The 13,364-nt window shown below is 41.9% G+C and overlaps 1 protein-coding gene across 1 annotated transcript; it reads left to right on the forward strand.

Annotated features, from left to right (window-relative positions):
- On the forward strand, positions 12,456-13,364 carry LOC8064656. Its single transcript, XM_021453490.1, has one exon. It carries the CDS (start codon positions 12,456-12,458, stop codon positions 13,362-13,364), a length of 909 nt encoding a protein of 302 aa, XP_021309165.1.

Genomic DNA, 13,364 nt, shown 5'->3' on the forward strand with positions numbered 1-13,364 from the left:
TTGTGGCAAGTGTGTGATATATTGTGATATTTGTGTGCTATGTGTGATTAATGTAAGTTGTGCTATGATACATGTGGCTGCAAAAACAAAAAAAAACTGGAAAGGGGGTTTGTCGTGTGCTAGAGCCATAACACACGGCAAAAACCAATCTTTACCGTGTGCTATGACCATAGCACACGACAAACCCGCCTACCAGGCCGCCTAGTCCATACCTGGGAAGGGGGTTTGCCGTGTGCCCACCCTGACACACGGCAAACATTGAGACTTTGCCGTGTGCCTGCATGGTAGCACACGGCAAAGATTCAATGTTTGCCGTGTGCTACCATGTAGACACACGGCAAACCCTCTTTAAAAAAAATAAAAAATTCATTATAATTTTTACCGTGTGCCCACTCTAGCTCACGGCAAAGGTTTACCGTGTGCAACACACGGCAAACGCTGCCGTCAAACCGTCCCCCACCGTTTCACGCCTTCCGTCACCTTTTTTTTGCCGTGAGTCAGTGTTGACTCACGGCAAAACTTCGCCGTGTGCCCGCAATTTCGCCGTGAGCAAAGTTAAAGTTTACCGTGGGAGAATTTGCCGTGTGTTCTTCGCCGTGAGCAACACACGGCAAAGCCTTCGCCGTGAGCTATTTGGGCTTTGCCGTGTGCCCCAGGCACACGGCAAACCCCCCAATCCGGTAGTGGCGGCACCACCGGCACTGCCGCCTATGCACCATGGTGCTATGGTGCTTGAACCTGAATGTGCTGCCCGCAAATACTTCGTCTAGGGTGTTCGCCCAGTTCTCGCTCACTGGAAGGAGGAACCTGCGGCCTTAGTCACCTAGGGAGACGTCGGCACCTTCCTTGACCGCTCTCAACACTACTACAGAATGAGGCATTGGTCGATGTCCAAAATGGCCAAAAACCTCGGCCTTTTTGCGGCTCGGGTTAAAGACCCCTTTAACACCGGTTCGTAACACGAACCGGTGCTAAAGGGTCCTGCCCAACGGCTACTGACAGATGCTGTCGGGGCAGAGACCCTTTAGAACCGGTTCGTGTTACCAACCGGTGCTAAAGGGTCCCCTTTAGCACCGGCCAGCGCCACGGGCCGAGGCAAAGCCTTTAGCACCGGTTTGTGTTACAAACCGGTGCTAAAGGGTGACCCTTTAGCACCGGTTTTGTTTCTGAACCGGTTCTAAAGGTCCGGTTTATAGGCCGGATCACTCCTCCTCTCTGCCCATTTGAAACCGAGAGCACCATTCACCATTGTTGTTCTTGGAGCTTCTTCTTCCTCATTTGTTCTTCGTCTCCGACGCCCATTGTTGATCTTCTTCGACTCCATCATCGTTTCTTCGTGTTTGGAGGTGACTAACTTTTGTCTTTCTTGTCTTTTTCATGTTGTTTTTGGCTTGTGATGTTCCCATTATTTTTAGCTCAAATCCACGTTGTTATTTTGAACCATTCACATGAATTAGTATCCATATATATATATATATCATATTTCATGGTTGATCTAGTATTAATGTAGTTTGCAAGAATGAATTATAGTATATTTTTATGATCTTAGAAAGTAGGATAGTTCAAATTAATTGGTTTGTTAATATCACTTGATGTATTTTTATTACTACATATAATATCCATTGTATCATACATGTTTACTAGTAAATGTGAAATTTATAATTGTTTAAAAATTGAGTATGGATAGTAGATGGCAACCGTGATCGGGTCTTCGGTCTCTCAACGGGTTCAAAAGCGATACCGTCCGGAACTCCCTCTCATTACTTGTGGCAAGTGTGGGCAGAAGATTTTGATGGAGTACAAAGTGTCGAAAGAGGGAGTAAACAAGGGTCGTATATTCTACAAGTGTCCAAATCGTAATGTGAGTTATTTCCAGACATTTGCTTATATATGTGCATATTTTTTTAATTCTCTCTTTTAATTTCAGTGGGACGGTACCGGCGGATGTACAGGCTGGTACTAGGAGGAAGAATACATCGAACACATTAAGAAATCTTTTGCACAGGTGGTTGAGGCTGAAGGTGGTGAGGCAGTGAGCCGACGAAAGGAGTTCAATGATGTTGATCAAGCGAATGATCTATCTATTATAGTTGGGATCGGACACGAACTAATTATGTTGCTTAAATGCATTTTAGTTTTGGTTTTTTTAGTGCTAGTTGCGATTGTATTTGTTGTAGCCAAGCTTTCCTAAATTAATCAACTATGTATCTTAGACATATTGTGCAATAAGATGAGAAATTATATGTGTGCATGGTTTTCATAATATATATGTTATATTTAATGCAGATGGTAACACGTAATTGGATGTATAATGCCGATCGGCGCTCCGAAGAGTTCATTAATGGCGTGCACTATTTCTTAAGTGTGGCCGAGTCAAATAAGAGGGACGGTTTCATGTGCTGTCCATGTGCCGTGTGCAAGAATTTGACGGAATATTCTAACTCAAGAACTCTTCATTCACACTTATTAAAGTCTGGTTTCGTACCAAACTATATTTGTTGGACCAAACATGGAGAAAGCGGGATTATAATGGATGAAGGTGAAGAAGAAGAAGAAGAAGAATTGGACCATGCCAATATTATTGCTCAGTACGGTGGCTTCAATGATGTTGCAATGGGGGGAGATAATGAAGAAGAGGTTGCGGCAGAAGATGATCGGGGCGATGATGCTTTTGGTGATGCCATCCGTGATGCACAAAGAGAATGTGAAAGTGATAAAGAGAAAGCCAAGTTCGAGCGCATGCTAGAGGACCACAGGAAATCGCTATATCCCACCGCTGAAGAGGGGCAAAAAAAGCTGGGTACCACACTAGAATTGCTGCAATGGAAGGCAAAGAATGGTACATCTGACAAGGCATTTGGGTAGTTATTGAAGATCGTAAAAAAGATGCTTCCGAAAGGCAACGAATTGCCCACCACTACGTATGAAGCAAAACAGGTTGTCTGCCCTTTGGGATTAGAAATCCAGAAGATACACGCATGTCCTAATGACTGCATCCTCTACCGTGGGGAGGAATACGAGAATTTGGATGCATGTCCAGTATGTAAGGCATCACGGTATAAGATTAGACGAGATGATCTTGGCGATGTTGAGGGTGAAGAACGTCATAGGAAGAAAATTCCAGCCAAGGTTATGTGGTATGCTCCTATAATACCACGATTAAAACGTCTGTTCAGAAATAAGGACAATGCAAAGTTGTTGCGGTGGCATAAAGAAGACCGTAAGATAGACAATATGCTGAGACACCCTGCCGATGGATCCCAGTGGAGAGCGATAGACAGAGAATTCCTAGATTTTGCAGATGATGCTAGAAACTTGCGGTTCGCCTTAAGTACAGATGGTATGAATCCTTTCGGTGAGCAGAGCAGTAGTCACAGCACTTGGCCAGTTACTCTATGTATCTACAACCTTCCTCCATGGCTATGCATGAAGCGGAAGTTTATTATGATGCCGGTGCTTATCCAAGGACCGAAGCAACCTGGCAATGACATAGATGTCTACCTAAGGCCATTAGTTGAGGAACTTCAACTTTTATGGAGCAAACCAGGAGTTCGCGTGTGGGATGAGTACAAACAAGAGCACTTTGACCTGCGAGCATTGCTGTTTGTAACAATCAATGATTGGCCAACTCTGAGTAATCTTTGGGGCCAGTCAAACAAGGGATATAATGCATGCACACATTGTTATGAAGACCTTGACTGTGTATTTTTGAAAAAATGTCGAAAGGTCGTGTACCTTGGCCACCGTCGGTTTCTTCCTATGAACCACCCAGTACGAAAGAAAGGCAAGCATTTTAAAGGCATGGCAGACCACCGGACCAAACCTCTCAATTGAACCGGGGATGATGTACTCGAAATGGTCAAGGATATAAAAGTGGTATTTGGAAAGGGACGAGGCAGCGAACCTATTCCCAAGGATGCTAAGGGACACGTACCCATGTGGAAGAAGAAATCCATACTTTGGGAGCTACCTTACTGGAATGTCCTAGAGGTCCGCAACGCGATCGACGTGATGCACCTGACAAAGAATCTTTGTGTGAACTTGCTCGGATTCATGGGTGTCTACGGGAAGTCTAAGGATTCACTTGAAGCACGACAAGACTTGCAGCGCATGAAAGAACGAGACAACCTGCATCCAGAAAAGACAGATGATGGACGTCATTACTTAAGCCCTGCTAGCTACACTCTGAGCAAAGAAGAGAAGGAAAGCATGTTTGAATGTCTTAGCAGCATCAAGGTCCCATCTGGATTCTCCTCCAATATTAAGGGAATAATTAATGTGCCAGAGAAGAAATTCCTGAACTTGAAGTCCCATGACTGTCACGTTCTAATGACGCAATTGCTGCCGGTCGTTTTAAGAGGAATTCTACCTCCACACGTATGTCTAGCCACCGTAAAGCTATGTGCATTCCTCAATGCAATTTCTCAGAAGGCAATCAATCCAGAGCAACTAGCTACTCTGTAGAATGATGTCGTTCAATGTCTCGTCAGCTTTGAGTTGGTGTTCCCTCCATCCTTCTTCGATATCATGACACACCTCCTAGTTCATCTGGTCAAAGAGATTCGTATTCTCGGTCCTGTGTTCCTACACAACATGTTCCCCTTCGAGAGATTCAAGGGTGTTCTAAAGAAATATGTCCATAGTCGTTCCCGGCTAGAAGGAAGTATTGCCAAGGGCTACGGAACAGAGGAGGTCATAGAGTTCTGTGTTGACTTTATTCCAGACCTTGACCCAATTGGCATTCCTGAATCTCGACACGAGGGCAGACTCAGCGGAAAGGGAACACTTGGGAAGAAAACATATATTGGTACGGGAGACGATTACTTCAATAAAGCACACTACACAGTTCTCCAGAACTCCTCATTGGTGGAACCATATGTTGAGGTACACAAAGATTTCCTACGGTCCCAGTGGCCCGGGAAGAATGAAGCTTGGATAATGCGTCAGCACATGGAAACTTTTGGCGATTGGTTGCGCAAAAAATGTCAAGGTGATGAAAACATTGATGAGCAGCTTTATTTGTTGGCCAGGCAACCATCATGGCATGTCCTCACATACAAATGGTACGAGATAAATGGTAACACATTTTACACAGTTGGCCAAGATAAAAGGAGCACCAACCAAAATAGTGGTGTACGCGTGGATGCCATGGATCCAAATGGGAACAGACAAACATATTATGGACGCATAGAAGACATATGGGAACTAGTCTATGCAGCTAATTTTAAAGTTCCTTTGTTCCGGTGCCAATGGGTGAAGATGACCGGAGGTGGGGTAACAGTCGACAAGGAGTATGGGATGACAACCGTGGACCTTAACAATAGTGGGTTCAAAGACGAACCATTCGTCCTTGCTGCAGACGTGAGTCAGGTGTTCTATGTCAAAGATATGTCTACGAAACCAAAGAGAGGAAAAAATGATGAGCACTCAATCATCAATGAGCCAAAGCGCCACATTGTCCTTTCTGGGAAAAGAAACATTGTCGGAATTGAGGACAAGTCAGACATGTCAAGCGATTATGAAAGGGATGATCGAATTCCGCCCTTCATAGTCAACAAAGACCCAAGCATTCTGTCAAACAATGAGGATACTCCATGGTTACGGCAGGATCATAACCAAGGGTCATACGTCAAGAAGAAGTTCACTGTTGTGTCGGCTTGACTTTGTATGAAACTATATTTGAGAATTATGAATTTTGATGTGTGTAACAAAATTTGTATTCATGAGTTTGTATTCATGACTTCTCTAATTGTTAGAGGTCATCAAATGCAAAAATTGTCATGACTATATGTGTCAATTGTGGATTTTCAACTACACCTTCCCAAAACTTTGTCAAATGCAAAAATGGTCTATATATGAAATGTAGATTTTGATGAGTGGAACAATATTGGTATTCATGACTTTTCCATTCGAGACCATCTAGGGTTCCGAAACCGCTGCGTGGCTATGAGTTCTATGAAAATTCAAAATTCAGTGGTTAAAACTTTTTCAAATGAAAAGTTGACCATTAGACAAAATGTAGAACTTGATGAGTGTAGCAAACTTTATATTCATGACTTTTCCATTTGGGACAATCTAGGGTTCGGTCAAAGGGTGTGTTTGTAAAAACCAATGCTTTGACTTTGGTCAAACTTGTTCAAATGGCCCATTTGATGACTTCAAATGAAAAAAGTTTGAATACAAAGTTGTTAGAGATCATCAAGATCTACATTTGATATATTGACCATTTTTCCATTTGGATAAATTTGAGCCAATCCTAAGCACATTCGTTCAAAATCCAAGACGGGTTTTGGTCAAACTTGGTCAAATGATAAACTAAATTACTTCAAATGAAAAAATTTTGAATGTCAAGTTGTTAGATATCATCAATATCTAAACTTTTTATATACACAATTTTTCCATTTGAGAAAGTTTAAGTTAACAATACCCACCAATTCTTGAATCTCACACAAACTAAATGAAACTATATGTGTCAATTGTGGATTTTCAACTACACCTTCCCAAAACTTTATCAAATGCAAAAATGGTCTATATATGAAATGTAGATTTTGATGAGTGGAACAATATTGGTATTCATGACTTTTCCATTTGAGACCATCTAGGGTTCCGAAACCACTGCGTGGCTATGAGTTCTATGAAAATTCAAAATTCAGTGGTTCAAACTTTTTCAAATGAAAAGTTGACCATTAGACAAAATGTAGAACTTGATGAGTGTAGCAAACTTTGTATTCATGACTTTTCCATTTGGGACAATCTAGGGTTCGGTCAAAGGGTGTGTTTGTAAAAACCAATGCTTTGACTTTGGTCAAACTTGGTCAAATGGCCCATTTGATGACTTCAAATGAAAAAAGTTTGAATACAAAGTAGTTAGAGATCATCAAGATCTACATTTGATATATTGACCATTTTTCCATTTGGATAAATTTGAGCCAATCCTAAGCACATTTGTTCAAAATCCAAGACGGGTATTGGTCAAACTTGGACAAATGACAAACTAAATTACTTCAAATGAAAAAATTTTGAATACCAAGTTGTTAGATATCATCAATATCTAAACTTTTTATATACACAATTTTTCCATTTGAGAAAGTTTAAGTTAACAATACCCACCAATTCTTGAATCTCACACAAACTAAATGAAACTATATGTGTCAATTGTGGATTTTCAACTACACCTTCCCAAAACTTTGTCAAATGTAAAAATGGTCTATATATGAAATGTAGATTTTGATGAGTGGAACAATATTGGTATTCATGACTTTTCCATTCGAGACCATCTAGGGTTCCGAAACCGCTGCGTGGCTATGAGTTCTATGAAAATTCAAAATTCAGTGGTTCAAACTTTTCCAAATGAAAAGTTGACCATTAGACAAAATGTAGAACTTGATGAGTGTAGCAAACTTTGTATTCATGACTTTTCCATTTGGGACAATCTAGGGTTCGGTCAAAGGGTGTGTTCATCAAGATATATATATTTTTATATGATTTTTTATTTGATGAAAACTATACCCAATTAGCATTCCTAGTAATAAATAACAAAAATAAAAAGTTTTACGTCAATATGATGTGAAAATAAATTTCCAGTTGATTGAATATAGTTTTTGTAAATTTATTGGAATAATATATTTTTGCATTAACAAAATACTAAACATTTATTACAAAATCATTGAAAATTATAAAAATACAATAAGATATTTAAGTTTAAAAATTTTCATGTGTACATTAAAACAAATTACAATATATGTCACTGTTTAAAAAACATTATGCAAAATATTTAATTTACTATACAATTTATAATATAAACTGTATATATAAACAATTGAAAATCTCTAAACTAAAAAACAGGGCCTTTAAAACCGGCCCATAGTGGGAACCGGTGCTAAAGGGTCCTGAAAATTTCAGGAGCCCGCCCTAGCGCGCGCTGGACCCTTTAGCACCGGTCCGTGGCTGGGTTAGCGCGCTGGTGAGTTCAGGCCTAACAGGGAGAAGGATGAACTCACCTATGCGCTTGAAAATCCTGAGCACGGTGGGCGTACGAGAGGCTATGGGGCAGTTCCGTGGCTGCAATCATTCCAAGCCGATCAAGATACCTACAGAAGCCGCCAGAGAAAGAAGGATGAGGAGGCAGAGCGGATCCGTCGCCTGGAAGCTTTTGTTCTGCAGTCACAAGAGCACGAGAAAGCTCGTGAAGAATGGATGCAGGCAGAGATTCAAAGGCAAGTGCAAGCAGCACTTAGTCAAATGACGAAAGGGCAAGGTACATCACAGCCTGAGGTCAATGTTAGCCCCCAGGCCAGTTGAAAAGCAGCTGCGCATCCACGGAAGTACCAACCATTCAGGATGACACGAAGCTACACTTCCCCGTGGATGATGTCACAGAGGCTTTTACTACCTGTGAGCTGCATGTACCAGATGGGAATGCAAGCAAAAAGGTGGCTATCGCTGTTGTCAACCCTATCGACCGAACGAGAACTCGAAGAATCCATAATCGACCAGTACCTGGTGGATATGCTAGCGTCTCAGTTGATAGGGTTGAGAAAGGTTGTGGCAATGTGCCACTAGACATAGAAGGGGGAGACGGAGAGAAGACCTTAGGTGAAGCTGAGAAGACATTTATTTGTTGGCGCAAGCGCTTCATAATTATTCCTCAACATAGGTTTGTGTGTGATTTTACTTCTTATATTATTTATTATGTATTGAAATTTAAAAAAAATTTGCTCACAAAACTTGTAATTGTTTTCTTTGCAGGGACTCCTCCAACCTAAGTCCAGTTCTCTCCCCAGCGCTTCATAGTGCTGCGGGCGGTGACAATGCTGGATCTCCTCCAACACCTGCGGCGGCCACACCGACCCCACCACCGCCTCCACCACGGTCTCTACCTCCTCCACCGAGGTCTCCAACTCCTCCACCACGTTCTCCAACGCCAAAAAGGTCGGCCCCACCACCTCCACCGCCTACACCGCCCTCTCCAAAGAGTGCACGGTCGGTCCCCTCGCCTCCAAAGCGAGGTAGTAAGAAGCGGTCCGCCCAAGAAGGACCGAAGTCATCGGTCCCACCTCCAAAGAAGGCCGCCTCAGCAAAGAGAGCTAAGACGCCAGAAAAATTACCTTACGAAAAGAGTGAAGAGGAGGTAATTGCTACATCCAAAGCTGAGGTCCAACAATTTTTTGATAAATTAAAGGAGGATAGGAAAAAACGGCTTAACCCAGAAAAGCCGTACTTTTATGTGAAGCCATCGGAACTGAGGCAGAAGGTGGCGGACCATCAAAAGAAGCAACACGAAGCTCAGAAAAAGCCAGCATTTTCGGACTATGAGCAGTCTCTGGTCAAGTCTTCACAGCCTAAGAAGAGAGTAGGAAAGGGGGTCCCACAGCTCGGAGAAGTATCAAAACCGGTGCCCCCTTTGATTGTGCCAAATCAATACGGCTCAAATGAAGACTTGATGCTAAAGAAATCCTTAGCGTTGTCTGAGCTAGACTCGCTTGAGCGTTACTTTGGATAGAGCGGTTTAAATATGGAAGAAATTGCCGCCATTCTTGGATGCCAAACATTTGAAAAAGCCGAGGTAGTTGATCGATGGAGGGCAAGATATGAACCGGACAGGAGTCTATTCGACCCTAAGCGTTTACACGAGCTCGGCACACAAATGTTTGCAATAAACAAATGGTGCATTGAGGCGTCTAAAAGGGGAGAGAATTGGATTTCTATTCGTATTAGACAACATCACTACTTCCGTGGAGATGACCTCATATACGTACAGTTCGAAGAATTGCACCAATTATGTCACCTTGACGCTCTTGACAAATCTCTTGTCAGCTGCTTTTGTCTGTAAATATTTTTTTCTTTTTATTATACTTCTAACTTCTTTAATTACATGTATATAATCCTTACACACTTAGGATTTGTATGTATATATGCAGGCACCAAATGAGAGAGCTCAGAATGAGAAATGACAATAGTATTGGGTTCGTTGACCCTTATATTGTTTTTAAGGCTCCGCAGGCAGTGTGGACAGCAGATCATGAGACAGAAGTCTGCACCAATCTTATGAGGTTCTTTGTGAACCAAAAAGAAAAATAAAAAATACTCTTCCCCTTCAACTTCGAGTGAGTTATATAGTTATTAAGTGCATGCATATTTTATTTTACATTATAGGACTGACTATATATATGTGTGTAAACAGCTTTCACTGGATACTCATGGTCATTGAAATTCTCAAGAACCGGTTGATAATCTTTGACTCAATGAGAAAACCACAAGAAAATTATCAACAAAAGGTAAACATTATTCAAAGGTACGTAATGTCGATCTCAGCTAAAAAATATCATAATATGACTCTATAATTATTAGTTCACGATCCACAATGGCTGTGTATAGGGTTTGGGAAAGATTCATTGACCGTGAACATCTCAGTGGATGTAAAGCGCCGCTTAACATAATACATCCACAAGTAAGTTCTACTAGCTAACAAACTTTCGTTAACTTTTAGCCTTCTTATTGTCGTGGTCGTGAATATTTTTATATATATATCGTACAGTGGTGTTTAAGACAAGAAGGGGGAATAATCTATGTGCATATTACGTGTGCAAATTCATGATGGCACAAGTCAATCAAACACCCACAGAGACGCTCAGAGTACGTTACATGTCTCTTTTCATTATCTCCTGAATTATATTGAATAACTTAGATAACTAATACTTTTTTTATTTATTTCAAATTAAAGACGGAATGGCCGAGGAAAAAGGTCCTACAACAAGACCGAATCAAAGCTATCCAAGAGACGATAGCAGGATTTCTCCGCGACCAAGTGATCAATCCAAACGGCGAGTTTCACTTCAACGGCAACGAAACTCTTATTCCAAACAACGATGATCATTTGTATCGTTTGTAGACATTGGGAGAAAAAACTCTACGTATATATGTGTTAAGAATTTTGTACATATAAAACTATATATATATATAAAGCTTTTTACATATCTATTTAATTTTTGATGTGGTCTATTCATTTTATTATAGGCAAAGCTTAATTATTAAGTTAAGCCTATAATTTTCATTTATATATGCTTAATATGCGTGTAATATAAATATATTATTGTATCAGCAAAAACATATATTGAAAAAACCTATTATTATATATTATATAAAAACAATAAACAGAACCGAAGAAGTGAAAAAAAAAGAAACCAACTGGTGTTAAAGAGTCTTGCAACGTGGCAGCTCTAGCAGGACCCTTTAAAGGGGTGGGCTTTAGCCCCGGTTGCCCGAACCGGGACTAAAGGGTGGGCCTTTAGTCCCGGAAGGGCAGCACCGACTCGGAAACCGGGGCAACAGGTCCTTCCCGACCGGTGCTAATGCTCCGTCCTGCACCAGTGCAAGCATTCCAGCTCAAGGACGAGCTGCTCCTCGTGGGAGTGAGAGATGTAATATGGGGCCGACAGCCTCGTAGGGACAATGCATGGGCAGCAAGAGCCCAAGGAAGCTTAGGTGGCTTAGTAATTTAGGAATTAAGGAGTGGTTGAGAGATTAGAGTTAAGACTAGAAGTTAATGCAGGGCTAGAATCAAGGAGCTAGTCTCCTATATCTCTCCAGCACTAGGTTGAAAATTAATCAAGGAACGAACAAACCTATTAATAATCTTTGTGTTCTCTCTTAATCTCATCCCCTTCATCTTAATCTCATCACCTTCACCATAGGTCGACCAGGGCAACCTCCTGGCGCCATTACCGGTCTTGGCTACAAACTAAGGAGAAGGCCCTCCTACCGTGGGCACCAACGCCCTTGACAGAAGTCAAATTCAGGCTCTACGGCCTTATATTAGTGAACCCAAGCTCAGTAAATCGCGAGCGACCACATCGTGTACAGAGTCTGCGAGTTGAGTCCGTCCATATATATATGACCGGCAGCAGCTGTCTTCCATGAAAGTTTCTCCATACTTTGGCATGCATGTGCTATACTGCTATCGCTACAATTGTTTTATGACTGCCAAAGTGACCTATTCCTATGCATAGGTGATATAATACTGACACACAGGCGACAGCTTAGACAACGAAGACTACTGACAAAACAGGTCCTTAGTGTGACAACAAAATACAAGAGTAACAAACATGTTAGAGGTGTATATATTTCAGTAACATCCAAACAGTGTTTTTGCATCCTCCCTGCGCATAAGCATACTTCGGTAACGCCGAACGCTACTACGAACGCACCTGCCATCTCCCTACAAATATTCACCATTTTATTTTTGGCGTGGGTGCCACATTTGCTATGATCCAAACAAAGTGACTGATACTCCTAAGTTAATGTCTTCTGCGTTGTTATATATATAATTGTCGAGGTTAACATGTAGAAGAATCAGAATCCCTTCGCCAAAAAAAAGTATCACAATTGAGAAGCAGATTTTGGTGACTCATTGGAGACTTGGATTGCCTAGCTATCTCGCAAAGAGAGGTTTCCCAATGGAGGTCATCTTGACTGCCATTCTAGGTGAAGTTGCCACCAGATCTTTTTCATTCTTGATCGACAAATACATGGCAGAAGATCCAACGACAGAAAGTGTAGATGAGATGCTCCAGAGTCTGCAACTGCTGCTGCTTCGTGTCCGCGTCATCATGGAGGAGGCGGACGGGCGAAGTATCACGAGCCAAGCCATGCTGCAGCAACTGAACATCCTGAGGAAGGAGATGTACAGGGGCTACTACGTCTTGGATTGTTTCAGAGGAAACCAGGACGAGGCAAAAGCAGGTTACAACAACGTGAGCCACTATTTTACCCTCTCTAAGTTCAGTCCTGCCAAGCGTCTTTTTCTCTCTACTAGTGTTGCTGGTACACCATGCGTGAAAGAAGTTCAGCAAGTGTCCAAAAACTTGGGTACCATAATCTTTCATATGAGCGAGTTTCTCGCATTTCTGAAGAATTATCCTCCGCGGTACCGCCAACCTTACTTTATGCATCTGATGATTGGCCTGAGCATGTTTGGCCATCAAATGGAAATGGAGAGGGTTGTCAATTTTCTGATGCAAACAGAGCCTTGTACCGGAGAAAGTACAGGGGTTCTACCAATTATTGGTCCAAAAGCTGTTGGGAAGAGCACTCTTGTTGCCCACGTCTATAGTAGTGAGAAAATGCGTGACTATTTTTCTAGAATAGTGCTAGTCACTGACGAAGATCTCAAAAATAGACAGTTGGCAACTTTGAAGGATGGAGGTCTGACAATCCACCGAAACAATCCGTCGCCCAATGGGAAGGGGAGGTTGTCAGCATCGGCACTGGAGGGGACCAAGCGGCACGTGAGCCCAGGAGAAGCGCACGCGAACGTCGTGGCAACGTCAGACTCGGTGGAAACGAGTGGGTGTGATCTAGGCTAG

The sequence above is a fragment of the Sorghum bicolor genome, chromosome 2 (assembly GCF_000003195.3).
Source record: "Sorghum bicolor cultivar BTx623 chromosome 2, Sorghum_bicolor_NCBIv3, whole genome shotgun sequence".
Classification (NCBI taxonomy): domain Eukaryota; kingdom Viridiplantae; phylum Streptophyta; class Magnoliopsida; order Poales; family Poaceae; genus Sorghum; species Sorghum bicolor.